General features: G+C 44.3%; 2 protein-coding genes and 1 long non-coding RNA gene across 3 annotated transcripts; 2 read left to right on the forward strand and 1 right to left on the reverse strand.

The window, feature by feature from the left end:
* Nucleotides 289-736, forward strand: LOC8061226. The gene is made up of 3 exons (XR_002446833.1): nt 289-483; nt 533-583; nt 685-736. It is a non-coding gene; the product is annotated as an uncharacterized LOC8061226 (long non-coding RNA).
* Nucleotides 3562-12235, reverse strand: LOC110437532 (cell division protein ZipA-like). Its single transcript, XM_021466003.1, has 4 exons — nt 12124-12235; nt 5576-5893; nt 5227-5451; nt 3562-3806 (listed from the first exon to the last, which is right to left on the reverse strand). The coding sequence occupies exons 1-4, from the start codon at nt 12233-12235 to the stop codon at nt 3754-3756; spliced, it is 708 nt and encodes a 235-aa protein (XP_021321678.1). The 3' UTR covers nt 3562-3753.
* LOC110429825 lies at nt 12639-13210 on the forward strand. Its single transcript, XM_021446484.1, has one exon. It carries the CDS (start codon nt 12787-12789, stop codon nt 13051-13053), a length of 267 nt encoding a protein of 88 aa, XP_021302159.1. The 5' UTR covers nt 12639-12786; the 3' UTR covers nt 13054-13210.

Consider the following 18516-nt stretch of genomic DNA (forward strand, 5'->3'; position numbering starts at 1 on the left):
AGTTCTATTTTAATTTTAGTCATTGTGCCAGGGGACGCGGTGTGGATGCAAAAATAGCTGCAGCCTTCAGTTGACAGCTTCAACTTCATTGGATGTATGCAGCATGAAAAAGCCATGGAAAGGGAAAACACTCCCCACTGTCTTGAACTGCATAATTCTGAGTAATATAGTGGGGCAGATTGCCTTCTAGGTGTCAGGCTTTTCCTGTCGAGAAGAGGCTCCCATCAAAGCCCAATTTAGTGGGCAGAGCCTTTACTGTATTAATACTTGGCTGGGACTTTGAAAAGGGTGTCTTGATCAGAATAGTCACAATTTGAAAAATGATGTTGGACTAGTAGTCCTTTTTTTTTTCGTTATTCATTGTTCTATTGTTTGCTCCAGCTTGAGAAGGGTGTGGATGGACTATTTGATAGCTTTGCTAGGTTGGATTCCTGCATATCAAGTGTTGGTCAAACAGCTGCAAAAATCGGAGATCATTTACAGGTAACTTCTCCTGTTTGCTATTGATGCCCATAATTATTGTATATGTTAGAGCGCAGAATCCCAGAGGGAAACTGCTAGTCAGACGATAGATCTCATCAAGGTAACATATTTGTTTAAGTTTAGTACTAGTATATTACTGTTTTCTTGATATGTTTGCATGACCCCATTTTAACTGAAATTTTGAATATGCTTTTATTACAGTATCTCATGGAGTTCAACAGCACACCTGGGGACCTTATGGAACTTTCTCCTTCAACAGCTTACCTGCGTCGGGAGACCGTGCAGGAGACGCAGCCGGGCAGACGCGCAGCCGGGCAGGAGACAGACACCGCAGCCGGGTAGGAGACGCAGGGGCGGCGGGCGGCGGGAGGGGCGTCCCGCGGTCGAGCGCAGCCGGCCAGACGTGCAGGGGTGGCGGGGTGGATGGGGCGTCGGCAGGGGCGTTGTGGGGCGCGGTGGATATGGGCGGCGAGCGTCGGGAGACCGTCGAGCGTCGAGCGTCGGTGGATGCGGACCGCAGCCGGGCAGTAAACGCAGGGGCGGCGGGCGGCAGGAGGGGCGTCCCGCGGTGGAGCGCAGCCGGCCAGACGCGCAGGGGCGACGGGGTGGATGGGGCGTCGGCAGGGGCGTTGGGGGCGCAGTGGATGCAGGCGCGGGCGTCGGGAGACCGTCAGGCGCGTGGTGGATGCGCGCGGGCGGCGGCCGTTGGGGGCGCGGTGGATGCGGACCGCACGGGCAGCAGACGCAGGGGCGGCGGGTGGATGGGTGGGCGAGGGGGTTTGCGTGGCCTTAGGGTTTAGGTCATTATGGGTCAAAATTTTCGCGCCACTGGATATTTTATTTCACGACGGACGATCCGATTCAGTTGATGACATATAGCGACGGACGATCCAACGTAAATTTAGAATAATTATAGCAACAGACCGTCCATTGAAGTATTGAAATTTAGCAACGGATGCTCTTTGGGGATCCTTTAGCAACAGACCGTTCAATGCTAATATTTATCTTTAGCAACACACTTCTGATGCTATGCTATTTAAGTGTTGTGGTGTAGTGTTTTCCTTATGCTTTGCTCTACATTTTATTATTTCTGTTTATGTTATGTCTTTTTTATATATATTATAATACTAATTTCTTCAACCCAAAATTAAAATATTATTCTTCTAAACAAAGAAACATTATTCTAAATCTAGAACATTGTTTGTGCTCCACAAAATAAAATGTTCTATCTTTATAAAATTAATGTTCGTTAATAAATCTTTATTGAAATATATCCATGTGGGGGTTTTGTTTTGAAGTATTTATTATAAGAAATACAATGATGTAATTAAAATTTAATTTGGATACTCAGTTTAGTAGTTATGACTTTTTAATTTGTACTGCACTCAAATCAATAAAATAATAAAATAATCTAAATTGATTACGGTCCCTTGCTTTCTGCGCACCCGAGCTTCCCATGCAGGATGCACAGCTTGGCCGGCGCGCGCTATAGCTAATTGGGCGGGAAATTAATTCGGCGGGAACCATGCTGGACGGATGTTACCGTTTGATTGGACGGACTCTAGCACTGCCCGTAACCGCCCCTGCCCGTCCTTGTCGGAATTTTGTTAAATATAATATTATTTATTTAATACTCTCTCCATCATAAATTACAAGTCATTCCATAAGTATTGGAGAGTCAAAGCATCTCAAATTTGACTAAAATTATATGATAAAATAATAACATTTATGATACCAACTAAGTATTATTAGGTCTTTATTAGTTATATTTTCATAATAATATCTGTTTGATGCTATAATCTTTTTATTTTCTCTATAATGTTGCTCAAACTTGAGATGCTTTGACTCTCCAAGATTTTTGGAATGACTTATAAAAGAGGGAGTAGAAAATTACAAAACTACTCTTTTCTTTTCATTTTGTTCTTATATCTAGACACATAGCAAAAAACTATGTATATTAAAAAGGAAAAACTAATTATAATTTGGATTGAAATGGTAAATAATGATCTACAAATGTAGATTTATGACCTATATACAAGAGTTCAAGTCAAATTTAGCCCTTCCTATTGTCCATTGGGCCGTGTTTAGTTAAAATTATATGATAAAATAATAACATTTATGATACCAACTAAGTATCATTAGGTCTTTATTAGTTATATTTTCATAATAATATCTGTTTGATGTTATAATCTTTTTATTTTCTCTATAATGTTGGTCAAATTTGAGATGCTTTGACTCTCCAAGATTTTTGAAATGACTTATAAAGGAGGGAGTAGAAAATTACAAAACTACTCTTTTCTTTTCATTTTGTTCTTATATCTAGACACATAGCAAAAAACTATGTATATTAAAAAGGAAAAACTAATTATAATTTGGATTGAAGTGGTAAATAATGATCTACAAATGTAGATTTATGACCTATATACAAGAGTTGAAGTCAAATTTAGCCCCTCCTATTGTCCATTGGCCGTGTTTGGTTACGAAATATTTTGCAAAATCACCACAATAAGTGTTTTGTTGGTATGTGACAAATATTGTCTATTCATAGAATAACTAGACTCAAAAGATTCGTCTCGTATATTTCGACCAAACTGTGCAATTAGTTTTTATTTTTATCTATATTTAATACCCCATGCATGCGTTTAAAGATTTGATGTGACGGAAAATTTTAAAAAATTTTAGATTTTGGGGTGGAAGTAAACAAGGCCTTGATTTGCAACTTTGGCACCGACAACTTCGGTTCCATAAATGTGTGTGGCAGGTCTTCGGTGCTCCAAATGTGACGTCGGAACTCCCTGATAATATATAACTTTGTTGGTCCCTTCGGCTCACTAAGTGTGGCTCCTCTTAATGCATCATCGCGGGACCCTTTCCATAATCACTCGTTAAGGCGTGAGTTAACGGAATGGTGAAGATGAGTGACCTCGAAGGTGCTAGCCTGCAACAAGCGGTCTGTTTGGTCACAATAATGTGTGTGATTCATTCAGTGTGTAGTGTGGATTAGAGTCATTTTGACTCCCATCCTTGAAGAATTTAAACTATGCTAGAGAACTAAAGTAAAAAAATAGAGTTAGATCCTTTTAGTAATCCTTTCCCTTGACTTATTTTGCAAATGCAAAGAAGCTTCCCTCCAAAAGATTACATAAATACACTCCTAGCAAGCAATACTAGTATTTTGTGTTAAACATACTAAGGTTTGTGCACACAACCATTCTAGCAACTAAAAAACCAAAAGCAATGGCTTGCCAACATTAGAGTACACCCACCATGTTATGTGGAGAACCACTTTCCAGAGACTGAAGTCAAAGACTGCCCAACACTTCCTAAAAATATAACAACCATGTATTAGGCAAGTGGAGAAAAATATGAGAAACTGCTGTGGAGTATGAGTTTGTAGTCAGCCAAGTGTAGACATTTATTTTCAGATTACCTGTTTTTCTCCAACTGTATGGTCCCTGCAGAGTAAGGTATCAACTAGCATGCTGTTATTGTGAGGTTGCTAAGTTGTGTGCTAGAGTAATTTGAATGGATCTAACAGTACTATATTGAGCTTGTTGGTTGAACTTTAGATGGTTTGCAACCGTGCATGTGAGATTCTTCTAAATGCGTGCACATTCCAAAAACCAAATGAAACATCTGTGGTTCAGTTCTGTCAGATCAAGGTTGTCTTTCTGAGAGAGCCAGTAGAGGGGTTCAGAAGAGTTGTGCAATATGCACATAGGAGAAGCAGCAATAGCTCCGAGCTCCACAGAATATGTTTCTGTCAGCATATGAATATTAATTAGCTAGTTTTGGTTCATGTGGCAGCAAACCATCATGTAAGAGAGAACGCCAATGTGAAAGATTTGAGCACTTGTGGTCCATGTCACTACTTTAAAAGGCACAATAATTGGTGTTAATTGTACTTTTTCCTGACAATTAACATGCTAGGTCAACTTCACCATGGTTACGGTTAGCAGCTTATCTATAGTTTTAGATAATGCTTGGAAGAAATAGTTTAAATTCAGTCCTCACAAGAACATGTTTGTTTCTACTTTTCGTGTTTAGGGTTTTGACATGAAATTTGCCACCCATTATTACAAATTCTACTATATATTGCACCATATGCAAGAATGGCAAGAGCTATACTCACCTTGCTTCTGGATGGGCACTTTTGCACCGATACAATTGATATTCAACATTATATTGGCTCATTTTCTGTTCAAGAAATTCAGATGGTGGAGACAGAGACTAAAGGCTGCAGCTCCTAAACACAATAAACAACATCGTGAACACAAGTTTACAGATATAAAGCCGGTATCTCGTATAAAGCATTAAGCATGCTAAGCTTGTTAGCTGTTATACTCAGGTTTGATTAGCTAAATAATATTATTTAACTTCCAATGGCAATCAGTCCTCGTGGATATTATTTAGCTTTCTACAATCAGCTACCACTGTTGTAATTGATCTCAGGTTAATTTTGGCAACCCATGACGATATAGGATTTGAAAAATGGATTTGATCTGTTCATGCTTGTTGTTTAGAAAAAAATAAGAAATCTAAATAACTTAATTACATATAATCAGAAATCTCTTTCTAAACACAGGAAGCTACAAATAACCAAAAAAAGGTGACCAACTGTTTCCTGCTTATTACAGAACAAACAAGCAGGTGACGTCACTCATAGGTTTTACTAGCTAAATTACTTCTTACACAAGCAGTCTATATTGTTAGCCCATAAAAACATTTTATCGAACATCATACCTACACGGACATGGCTGCTCACAGCAAGTGATAAGGACGGGGATGCTTTGGGACCCATTGCCTCGCAGTCAGCAGGCCACCGCCGCACCGCATAAGTTGCAGCCCCACGCCATCGCACTGCAGACCGCTGCATGCACCATAGCCCTATGCTGACCCATCCGCAGGCTGCGGCCCCGCCATCACACCACCATCTGGGCCGCTCTAATCCATGCGCCACCAGGATATCTGAGTGAGGAGGGAGATTGGGAGAGGCTAAGGGATTTCAAATCGAGCAACATGGCATGGAGATCGATGTTACTAAGGGATTTCAAATCATTGATTTGGGGATTTGAAGGAAGGAGTTACTTACGGATTTGAGCTGCTGCTGTGGAGATTTGGGGGACAGAAGCAGCTAGGACGGGGAAGGGAGCCTGGGGCGCCCGCGAGCTCCCTGCGCAGCCGGGGGAGAGGGGAGGCGGGGCCCCGGCGGCGAGCCTCCTCGGTGCAGGGAGGGGCGGCCGGCGTTGGCCAGCGCGGCGAGGCGCAAGGAGCGGGGGCGAGCGCAGCGCCGAGTGAGGGGAGGCGGCCCGCGCTGCAGCGAGCACGGGGAGGGCGGCTGGCGGCGACGGGCGCGGACAGGGATGTGAGGGCTGAGGGGCGGCGGCGGATAAGGCTGGGCAGGCACAGTCTGAGTTGGGCCGGTTCGCCCTTTTAGGTTAGTGGGCTTTGCCGACGGCCTATATCTTATGCCCTCAGCAAAGGTTTTTCTTTTTTTAAAATTTTTTTTGCCAAAGGTCTCAGGTTTAACTCTCGGTAAAGACTTTCTTTACGGAGGGCCGACCCTCGGCAAAGATATTTTGTTTTTTTTGTTTTTTGAGCCTAGTTTTTTTATGGTGCTACAATACATTATTTTGAACTCAATTTTAAAATTTGGGCTCATTTTGACTTTTCTATATATTTTTCTTAATTTATTTCGTTACTTTGATTTTTATAGATATTCTAAATTTGAACTGCAAGTGCATGAAATAATGCAGTGTAGCATTTTAAAAAATATTATTTATGGAATTTGGTGTATGTTGAGTTCCTAGTCATGAATTCACATCAAATTTCACGCATCTTCTTCCCGTAATATAACGAGCGACATACGGAAAAAGTGTTTTAAAATTATATAAAATCCATACGAGGTCTGAAAATCATAAAACTTGTCAAGTTGTCATTTCACCGCATGTGATCTCATGTGGAGATATGTCAGTTTTAGACATCTGACATTATAACTTGCTCGAAACTTTCTTAATTTTTTACCACAGCCTATACGTGTAATGACATGACACCTCGACAAGTTTTGTGATTTTTGGACTTTGTATGAATTTTATATAATTTTAAAACACTTTTCCCGCAAGTCCCTCGTCATGTTACGCGAATAAGATACACGAAATTTGATGTGAGTTCCTGGATAGGGACTCAACATACACCAAGTACCATGAATAACATTTTTTGAAACACTATATTGTATTATTTCATACATCTGCAGTTCAAATTTGAAATATCAAAAAAAAAATCAAAGAAACAAAAAAATTAAGAAAATATATAAAAATAAAGTCAAAATTAGACCAAATTTTATATTTGGGTTCAAAAGAATGTATTGTAGCATTATAAAAAAATTGGTCTCAAAAAGCAAAAAAAAAAAAAATCTTTGCCGAGGGCTGAGCCTGGCCCTCGGCAAAGGGGGTCTTTGCCGAGGGCCTGGCCTGTGGCCCTCGGCAAAGACTATTTATAAAAAAACTTTTTTGGGTCTAAATGTTGGATAAAAAAACTTGCCGAGGGCCTAACGGCTAGCCCTCGGCAACGCCGGACGGACCTTGGCCGCCGTGACCCATCAGGCCAAATTTGTCGAGGGCGTCTTTGCCGAGGGCTGGGCCCTCGGCAAAGGCTTCTTTGCCGCGGGCTCTTGGGGCTGGCCCTCGGCAAAAGGTGTCTTTGCCGAGTGTTTGAGATTTAGCCCTCGGCAAAGCACACAGTAGTGAATAAGGCCACACAAGCACAACGGCTCTAGTACTAAGTCTGTTTTGTCCGTATATGTATCTCTTCTTTTCCAATCTAGACACATCTTATATCAAGATGCATAGCAAAAACTATGTAGAAAAGATAAAATAAAATATAATTTGGAACGGAGGGTGATATAAATGTGTGATAGGTCTTCGGGTGCTACGAATTTAACGTTAGAGCTCTCTAATAATTACTTCGCTGGTCCCTTCGGCTCACTGAGGGCGGCTCCGTCTTTTGGGCCTTGCAAATGCATTGGACCCTGAAGACGCACCCGCGCACTTGTGTAACCAAGCACTTTGTATCGTTGGTTGAGGCGTGAGTTAGCATAATGGTGCAGATAGGGAGTAATCTTGAAGGTGCTAGCCCCTAATGAGCGGTATGTTAGGTCACAATGAGTGTGTAGTGTGGATTTGAGTCATTTTGACTCTCATCCATGTAGAATTTAAAGTACATTAGGGTAAAGTAAAAAAATATATAGCTAGATCTTTTTAGTCATCCTTTCTCTCAACTTTTTTTTGCAAATGCAAAGAAGCTTCCCTCCTTGAAACCCATCGACCAAGCCTGCAGACAAATTAAATTTCTGGTTCAGAATGTAGCTATTTTTTCCTAGTTTTTTGCTTGCAGATAAGCCAAGCTATGTATCTCTCACCTGTAGAAAACGGACCTTCGGTTAATGTTAGCCTAGTTGTCTTAGGTCCCAAGACTAATGTAAGTATTTGAAGCGCCCCTGGTAAACCAGGAACTCAAATGTGATACAATACTAGTTCCAGGAGGCTAGTGACACATTTATTACATCAGATAAGTTTCAGCGTAGTAGTCTCGGAAAGCGTGGACAAGGAAGGCACGCTATAATAATAAGACACCAAAATACAACATAGGTCCAAAGGACCTAGAAACAAACGATATCGTCATCGAATATCTGACGAATCCCAATGCCACAGGCTTAGTTGGGTGCAGACATGACCTTACTCGAACGCCACTTCGGGATCGAAGTCCGGATCTTCCTCTGTTTAATAAAGCAAGGGTGAGTACAAAGTACTCAGCAAATCCAACCTTACCCTACGGAAGGGCTTAACAATATATATGCATATGGATAAATCAAGAATGAGGCTTAGTTTTATTTGCATAAAGCTATCTTTTTACACATGCAAAGTTTCATTTCACAAATACTGTTGTAAAAGACCTCTTTTTCCACATATGATAGTATTTCTAAAAATGGGGGTTTGATCACAATTTTAAGTGTTGTTGAACCCTTGTTCCCACAACACAATGGCAGTCAACCATTTATTTCCAAAATCACACTCACTCTCATGTTTTCACTCATCCCAACCCATCTAGTTGTTGAAACCAAACCATAACCCGTCCGAGACCGCGGACACGGCTATCCAGATAGATTTACACTCTGCAGAGGTTGTACACTTTTCCCACAAGTAGGATACCATAACTTACACCGTCGTGCAAGCACAGATCCATCAAAGTCATTACCCTCCATAGCTAAGTAATGGCGCTCACCACGGGAACACTAAGGCCACATCTCATGATACCACAATAATTCACAAAGCTCTTTTCATATATTTCCACAATTTCACATACATCACTTAGTGTCCCGTTGCACACCTGCCTCCAGGTGATTGCCATACTAACTAGAGGGATTTAGACTAAGCCTTTCCCATGCAAGGCGAGTGGTTGTACGATAAATGAGTTAGGCAAGATGAATCATCAACTCAGTCCTTAATCAAGACAAGGTGGATATCTTCACGCTTAACCCCGCAAGGTATAAGCCACAACACCAGGACATCCCCAAAAGAGATCCCATCCGCCCCATCTCCATAGTAATCACATCTATAACTTGTTCATTAACCCTTTCACAATACCCACAATTTATTTTCACCACTCACACCTTTTACTTTTAAAATCATTATATTTGAGAAAATATAGCGATGAGTATCCAGGATAAGTAACAAGTCCTAAGCATACTAAATAATAATATTTCTATCATAGCATATTATTTGTTCATAGGTTCGAACAAGACAATTACCGGGTAATATCAATTCAAGGATGGCTATTCAACAGGTTTAACTAAGCAGCGAAAATACTTCGTACATATATCGTACATGCAATATTTAAAACGGCTTCTACGGGTTGTGTTTAAAAATAGGATCAATATGCATCAAAGGGGATCGGTTGGACCTGCCTCCGTCGGCGTCCTCGGCAAACTCCTGCTGACAGTCCGGGTCCTCGACGTCAAACTCGCGGTACTCGTCTCCAACGTTCTCGTTTTCGGGCTCGTTCACTCCGTCAGCTAAAATACGCGACGACCGACAAAGACAACAGGCACAGATAAATAATCATATAAATTCAAATGAGCTCCAAAAATCATGAAATTAATATGGGAGGTATATCATGATTTTAGATGAATTTAGGAAAAAGAATTATTGAAATCAGAGTTAGCATATGGTATTTGTGAAATGGCCGGACTTTAATCATACGAAAAAGGCTAACGATGATTAAGGAATGGATGCTTCACGTGGGCATTTGTTTGGCTGGTAGTGCATGCATGCATGTACTATTTGGTGAAGTTAATGCTTATGGCCCACGCATGCATGGTTAGAGAGAAATTAGCAGAGGTCATTAGAGCTCTTCTGTATGTCATGGTTCTATTTGTGGAGTTCTTGGCAGTGAATCGGTACAGACAAATATAAGGAAAAATACAGAAAAATACTACAGAAAGACAGAGAAGAGCAAGGAGATGCTCATGAGTTGCTCACCTCGTCTTGCGACGACAGTCGAGCTCGGCTTGTGCGTATGGCCGTATACGGTTTACGCGAAGTGAGAGCGAGTGAGCGAGTGAGTGAACGTGTTTCTCGGGTGGTGAGAGTGAGCACCCGAGGCTGGCTTTTTATAGGCCAAAGCGCTCAGCTGCGTGCCATTAAAAATGCTACTGTAGCGCATGGTCGGTGCCTAATTTGCATGCACGATGCATGCAAATGGACGGTGCCTAATCACCGTGTCCTTGCATGCAGGTGCATGCAAATGGACGGTGCCTAATCACCGTGTCCTTGCATGCAGGCATGAGATATATATTCGTGTAGGTGCACTGCTATGTTTTCTTGCATGTAAGCTTACTGGTACTCGCTGTTATTTGTGCGCGAAAAAATATGGATGGATTAGATGGAGATATTATAGAGCTCAAATTATTTTATAGTTTTTGAAATATATTTTGAAAATAATTTTTAATGCGAGTGATTTTTGAATGTGAATTTTTGGGATGTTACAGTATTAGTTTCGGGTCCAAGTTTTACTAAAACTAAAGGTGTTTTAGTCTCTATTAGTATTACCATCCCGGACTACCAATCCGGACTAATTGAAGAACCCTTTAGTCCCAGTTCGTAACACCAATATGAACTAAAGTTATCCAACGTGTTAGTTCAAAATTAAGAAAAGCATCAGATTTAAAGTCGGATGGGACGGAAAGCTTCACGCAAAATAATACAAAAGGTCTTGGATTCGAATCCTACAAGTCACAAGGGTGGGGGAGGCATTATTTTTTTTAGCCTTAGAGGACCTTTAGTCTCGGTTAAGTAAACCGTCTTTTAGTACTGCATTCCTAGTGTAGGGTGAGACAACCAGGACTATAGGCCTTTTCCAACTGGGACCGAATCCACGTTTTCTAATAGTGTCTTCTTGTCCTAATGAACAATCTTGAAAAAACTATAGAACTGTAACAATAGATGAACAATGCTTGTCATCTTTAGATCCTAGGCTGACAACTATATATTCACGTCGTTCACAGGAAATAGTATTTTCTCCATATATACTATATTATCATATATTGATTTTGTGATCTCGACTAGAACATGCTTTAGAGTATCATCAGTCCAAACTAACATATCTAGTGCACCAATAATATGTCCAAACCACGCATGGGCCGTTAAATCATCATCATGGAAAGAGGACATCCGCAAGTACTACTATTGGACGTTGGAGGAGCACTCAGAAATATTTAGTTTGAATTGCAATGGCAACAATAAATTGGTGGCCATCATACATTCCTAACGGCTCTAGTACTAAGTTTGTTTTGTCCATATGTATATATAGTCTAGTAATCAATCAACAGACCCACATGGCCTGTCGTAGCATATAACATGCATGCCAATCATGTGCCTCTCATAGTCATACATCGTTTGGTTTGGTTTGTCAGTTATTGGTGCATGATCTTGTGCTGAATTCTTGAGGAGATTTATCAGAATCATGCTTATTGTTGGAAAGGATGTTGCTTTGCAAGAGACTACTGATCTATTGACACGTAGTATTATTAGTCATTACTTTACGGTCCTGCCTGCATTATTAGTACTTCGCTGGAAAGGATCGATGTTGTTTTGCAAGAGGCTACTGGTCTGTTGACACGTATAGTATATATCTATCGGTTGAACAAGCATGCGCAGAGCAAAGGTGTGAGTTCCTTAATAACGAACATAATATTCTTCTAATAAGATGCAGCACTGTTCGCTTGGCTGATAAGCTATAACTGAAAGTACTATTCGCTGATTTGTTACGAGAGAAAAACGTTATCAAGGCAAAGTGTTCGGCTGTCGCCCTGAGATTTTGAAGGCATTGACCTGCCAGCTGCTAAGGACTCTAACGGTAATAATGCCAAATATTATGGAGGAGGTTGTACTGTGTAATCTAAAAAAAAACTTGAAAATAGATCAAAGCCAACAAATAAAACCCGTTCGATTCAATTTGTTTAAAAATTAGAGAAATGGCCATTCAGTTATTTTATTGTTAAAAAGTTATTATCTGTGTTGACTCCCTTGAAATTCTACACCTGCTGGGTCGTAGTTGTTAACTCATGCTTCTGTAGACGGAGACGTTGCTCCATTGCATCTGGATCGATCTTGGACCCCCTCCTGCCGTGTGCCCTACCACGTTCTTCCCTGAGCTCATCAGGATCCTGCTCGTTGTTTGTATGCATGCTGACCATCGTCAGCTCCGCCTCCCCTCCTTGCCGTTTCAAATCCTCCAGCTTTTTATTATTTGCCACGCCACACCACGTACAGGCCCACAGCAAAATTATGCTCTCACGTCGCTTCCTCCACCCCTAGCTAGCCTTTCCGTTGCTAGCTCGGACTCGATCCCATGCCGGCAGTCCAAATCCATTTCGAATTAAAGATGTCTATGCATGAACTATACGTAGTAGTACACCCTTGCGCGGCGCCATAATGGCATAATATGCCATATGGCTATAGTATCTTTCATTTGGAAATAAACAAAAAATCGCAGCACCACGCAGACAGCACAGGCACAGCACATGGCCGACGACACTGCCGCGCCGGCGGACGCCAACAACGCCCCACTACTACCCCGGCCGGCCGCCTATAAATAGATCTCTCCACATGGCCATGTCTCTTCACTCCTTTCTTCACCATCCCAGGATCACTCACCATTTCGTAAGCTCTGCTTCGTGCGGTTGACGCGCACGACAGCTAGCTTGAGGTGAATTATACCTAGCCACACCATAGCAGATTGAAGACGATGGTTCACCGGCCGGCTGCAGCGAATCGGTCAGGCTCAGGCGCAGGGCGGAGCCAGGTCGTGGACCAGCCGGCCGCGGCGAGAGGCACCAACGGGAGCGGGAGGCGGCAGCAGCAGGCGGCGCAAGAGCTGGTGCTGCGTCGGCTGCTGCCGTGCAACAAGGGCAAGGCGTGCCGGTTCAAACGCACCTGCTTCAGCGAAGAGGACGACGCCGCCTCCTCCGCCATGCTCCTCCTCGCCTGCGTCGTTTGCGCCCCCTCCCTTTGATGATTAGTATTAGGCCTGCTTATATAACTAATCAGAATGGATCACGTCATGTGATGCGTGTCAGTCTGTGCCTCATCGAAAAAATGTGTTCACTGTGTACTGCACTACTTACTGGTGATTGATTCATTCGTCTCTCTCAACGAGTGTTTGGCAGCAATTTCATTCTTCTGTTTAGTGGTGCCAGAGACTTGTCAAGGATTGCGATGGCTCCATCTCTACAACAGAGATGTGGGAGATTTCGCCCAAAAAAAAACATGCGAGCATCCCTGGAAAGACCAACGAATTTTGAGCGATAATAAGTACTCTGTTCGGACAGATAGGATACCCGGTCGAGTGGCCTAGCTCGTCGTCCAATAACTCCATGTAAGGGTGTGCCAGTCAGCTGGATTTCAGAGTACAGGATCCTCAAAGTATCCTTAGTTCACCTCAAAACCGGCACATGCATCGAGCACCAAATATAGACATAAATAAAAACTAACTGCATAGATAAATTTTTTAAACCTAGTTACTCCATGATTAAACAATATTTGTCAAAGAAAAACGAAAATGCTACAGTCCCGAAAACCAAAAAATTTTCGGAACTAAACAAGACCATAGATGTAGAGGATACTGAGGTCGCTACTGCCAGCTCAAGCTCCCCACACAATCTGGTCAACGATGAGGGGAAACCTGCCTATAGCTAGCAGAGGGAATCTAGCTGTCAAGGATGTCAATAAGGAGTACCCAAATAGACATCCCTGACAAAGGATAAAAAGCTAACCCGCAAGTCAGACTCGACATCCCCCTCCGTAAACGCGCGCTGATCGACGCCCTAACTCGACCCACGACACGCTCAATGATCGATCCTGGTCTCGATTACGAAAATATGGTCGAGCGAACGACTAAAGACTCGAAGCTACACGATTATAGAAGTGGCGTCGAGCGAACCGACGAGCCTCGAGCGCAAAGACGCGCCCCCGCTGCCCGCTGTCAGTACAGGGTCTAGAGCATTTAATGCGACTGACAGGTTCCCACCTAATCCTGCGAGCACGACAAGCATGATGATGGGTCGTGCGCCTATCAAATCCCACTTTCTCCCAGCTTTATCCCCGTTTGCAAGAAGGTACATGCCAGTACTGTCACAATAGGCGTAACGTCCCATCAGAAAACCCCTCGAGACGTAGAAGTCAGCGCTCTTGTACACGGATGACGCCTAAACCGCCAGACCCTCGAGCCCACGTGCTCCTTCCCAGAGAAGGATTGAGCAACGGAAGTCAGCGCCCGAACCACTCCCGACATGACGTCTGCTACGACGTACAAGCGTGCGTATTCATGAACCAATACCAAATGGTATACAGGGGATAAGCTCAGGAGGTACACGCGCCATCATTGCCACAATATGCTGCAACAAGACAAGTCGAGGCCACACCGGTACGAAAGCCTCGAGTAGACCCGCGCTATACCCCTATCGAGGCCTACTCTAGCGCCTACGCCCTGTAACCTTGAGCCTCCCCTTGGACTATAAAAGAGGACGCTGAGGCCGAGCTAAAGGCAAGCAAGATACATAGAATGATAATTGCATACACCACACCATGCCTAGGACTTAGAACCCGCATCAAATCTTTCTTGTATTCGCCCCTGTACAAGCACTTAGGTGCAAGATAACACAAACTCTCACCCCCCGCTGGACATAGGGCCTTCTTTTGACCGAACCAGGATAAACCCTTATGTCCATCTTGCATCACCATCCAGAAAGGAGAACACACACACAAATTCAGTCGTTGGTGTTACCCCCAGGGTTGAAACGCCGACAGTTAGCGCCCCAGGTAGGGGTCCTGCGTGTTTCACTGACGATTTCCCATCTTTTTTTGCATGGCCACCACCGTCTCACTGATTCCACACTCCACGGTGATCTGGTTTGGGAGCCTCGAGTTCATGTCCACCGGCTTCGGCTATGGCATGATCTTGCTCTCTGTCAGAGGATCGGAGGGTGCTCGCATTGTGCCCACACGATCGAAGGCCGCGCATCAACCTCACCACCACGCCTCCCCGCCCAAGAGGAGGCGCGATCAGCACAGTCACCACCGCCCCACGGCTGCTACGTGATCGCCACCCTGTGCAGGGCAGCTAGACCCCTCGGTTGAGGGACCGTCAGCCCTGCACCCCGGGACAGTGACCGAGCTAGCCCGCCAAGGGAGTGGCTGCTGTTCGGCAGTGCCAAGGAACACCGTCCCCCGTGTGCCTTCACCGCCATCTGCCCTGCTACCGCACGGTTTGTTCACCGCCAGGCAGATGCTCCTGTTCGGCCTCAACAATACCGCAGCATCCCTCGCCAGGACAATCCATCCTAGCGTTAACGCGCACGTGGAGCGGCCACTGGCCCTTGCACAAAGTGTAACAGTGCGACCATAGGTCCCCTCATTAGCTAAAAGCCCAGGCTTTCCGCAGATACGCAGGCCTCGACCCTTGGAACCAGGACGCTACACACTCACCACGCTGATACAGCAGCTGGCGGAAGAGTGGCGCGGGTGCTTCTATACCGCCGCAGAGCCAGACCCTGACTCCAAGTCTGATAGCTACGATCCCACGAGGAAATGCTTCAACATTGCAGACGGAGCCGTGGCCACCACGGACGACATGGAGGACGACAGCAATGCCGCCGCCACTGCCCCAGCGATGAGGGCAAACCCCAGGACTCCTGGGCATGAAAGACAGGCAGACCCTCCCCCTCCTCAGGATGACAAGGCCGCGCAGCTCGCGCAACTGCGCGAGCTAAAGGCCAAACTCGACGAGGATCAGGAGCGCCTCGACCAATTAGAGCGAGCTCTCGAGCGAGATCAAGAGCACCCGCACGGCGGAGGTGCTCGAGGTCGTGCTCGAGACGTCTACCGACAGATCGTCGAAGACGAAGATCCGTAACGCCTTGTCAATCGTTTCCCTCAAGCAGGCTAGAATATAGTGGCCGCAATTATGTTACTGTGCAACATGCCCGAGCCCTCGAACTCCCAAGCGCACCGCATACGGGATGAGGTACAAGGCTTACTCCACGTCGCAGCGGCCCAACAAGTGGAAAGCTTTGCTTCACGCCATCGAGGAGCGGCCACAGAAAGGCGCCCCGGGCCGGCACGACACGAGAAGGAGGTCTCTGTCCATCAGGAACCCCCCTCGAGGCAAGAAAGCGACCCCAATCTAGGAGTGCCTCATAGACAACCGGGAGCCGCGTGATGCGCGCCACGACATCAACGAACACCGTCAACACAAACACGGGGATGCCGAGGAACGAGGCCATAACGCTCACCACGACGGACACTACGACAGCGATGAGGACTGGATGGCTCTAGAGCCACCGGGGTCTCAAGTCTTCAGTCACGCAATCTGCAGCATGCCGCTGCCCAACCTATTTCCGCCCCCAACCAGTATCGCCAAGTACAACGGCGAGACTAAGCCAGAACTATGGCTGGTAGACTTCCGGCTAGCTTGCCAGTTGGGAGGAGCTCGAGGAGATGACCGAGCTACCATCCGACAGCTCCCGCTTTTCTCTCTGACATCGCTCGTAGGTGGCTCGAGGAACTCCCTGCGGACGGTCCTTAAGTACCAAATATAATCATCAAATAAATAAAGAAAAGGATCCAAATGCAACCAACACCCAAACTTAGGGTTTTATGTGACAGAATTCCATGAGTTTTGGAGTTTGTCTATTTCTGCAGGGGGTTATTAGGAAATATAGAGAAAAGGCCCACACATCGGGTTTACATAGAGATATTAACGTGCCGCGCAATTTTCTATCATCTAGAAGAGTCCACAAGCCACGGGAACGAATGGGAGGCCGAACGGGCTCGGGGGCAGGGCGCCCGCCCTCCCCCCTTGGGCGCCCGCCTTGGTTCAAGCACCAATCACAGAATGGAGTATACCATTACAAAGATCTCGTTGAGCTGATCGAAATGCATATATTATTTGCTATATTTGGAGTTCGGAATCAAGAGATATTAATAAAAGAAGGACTCTACATAAAAGAGGTGCGGGATTAATTGGGCCCAAATTAGATTTTGGTCCATTAAGGCCTATGTGCATTTTAATGAGATATGGTGGAAAGTTTAGTACCACATCGCCTGCTGAACCAAAAAGGCACAAAAGGAGGAGGCTATATAAGCAAGGCCCCTGGCCCCTAGAGGAGAACACATCATTGTAGAGTTGAGAGGTGCCATCGAAGGATAACCTTTCCTCTATATAGAATTAGGGCTTAGCATCCAATGTGAGATTAGAATTAGTTCTTCTAAGTTCTTCTAGATTGAGAGAGATAGAGTGGAGGTGTAGATTGGAGGAAGCCTGGCCTGTCGGTGTCTACTCCGAGGTTGTACCTACGGGATCAAGTCTCCTAACCTGAGGCTTGCTCCTAGGATTCTTCAGTATTTTGACTTCTAAATTCTAGTAAGTTCTTTGTTTTATTGTTCTTTGGTTTATGAGTTTACTTTAATCTCTTCCGGTTGAGTTTAGAGTAATCATTGCTAGCGTAAACGTGGTGTTTGGGCTAGGGTACTCATAGATATCCCCTGTCTAGCCGGACCGTGGTAGTAGCGAGGAACGTGACATTTCCGAGTTACCTTTGTAGCCCACATCCCGTTAGAAGGATCGATAGGGTTTATAGGTGCAGGTCGAACATCCTTTGTGGTGTCTAGATTCCATGAGCCTCTCCAATAGAACAGTAGATCATCCTTACCAAGGTTAGAACGAGAGTGCGGTTGTAGTCTTCTCTATACATCGCTCACATCGAATCACATTGTGTGTAGCCTAAATGGTAGTAGCAATAGATTTGGTTAGTCAGATGCACGCTTTCTCCCAGTGGTAAAAATATAAATACGATACTCTAGATAACCTCCCGGGTGAAATGCTCACCGATATCCGTGCGCTTGTGGATCATTTCCTGATGGCGTTACCTAATATCAACAAGCATTTCTCGCGCCGTTGCTGGGGAGAAAGACGGTTTGCTGAGATAACTTTAAGTCTTGCTATTATCTTGTATTATACTTTTATACTTTTATTCTTTCATCTTTTTATTTTTTTTATCTTTGTGGATAACTCAAATTCCACACCTATTATTGAATTCTTTGCACCTTCGGAGACCAGCCATAGACCATGGGAGTCAACAAGTCCTTTCTTTGCCCCTAATTATGATCTGTGTCCGGAGTTGATTGCAATAGGTCAAAACCAACCCTTTTCTATAGCTGAGGTCCTATCTTTTAATCAAGAAGATAATGAACTTTTAGCTACACCTAGGGAATCTTTTAATCTTTCTATAAATTCTGGTTTAAACCTAGCCCTACAAGACCATGTTTTTCCTTGATATTTTCACATTGCTCTTAATCATATTACCTTTGGTAGAGTTTTTCTTTCTTTATTTGTTAGTAAAGCAAGGTATGTCTTCATTCGTGGACATCCTTCTTGCACTAGTCTTCATAAAAAAATCCTAGAGATAGAGAAGGAATC

This window comes from Sorghum bicolor, chromosome 8, assembly GCF_000003195.3.
Source record: "Sorghum bicolor cultivar BTx623 chromosome 8, Sorghum_bicolor_NCBIv3, whole genome shotgun sequence".
Lineage (NCBI taxonomy): Eukaryota > Viridiplantae > Streptophyta > Magnoliopsida > Poales > Poaceae > Sorghum > Sorghum bicolor.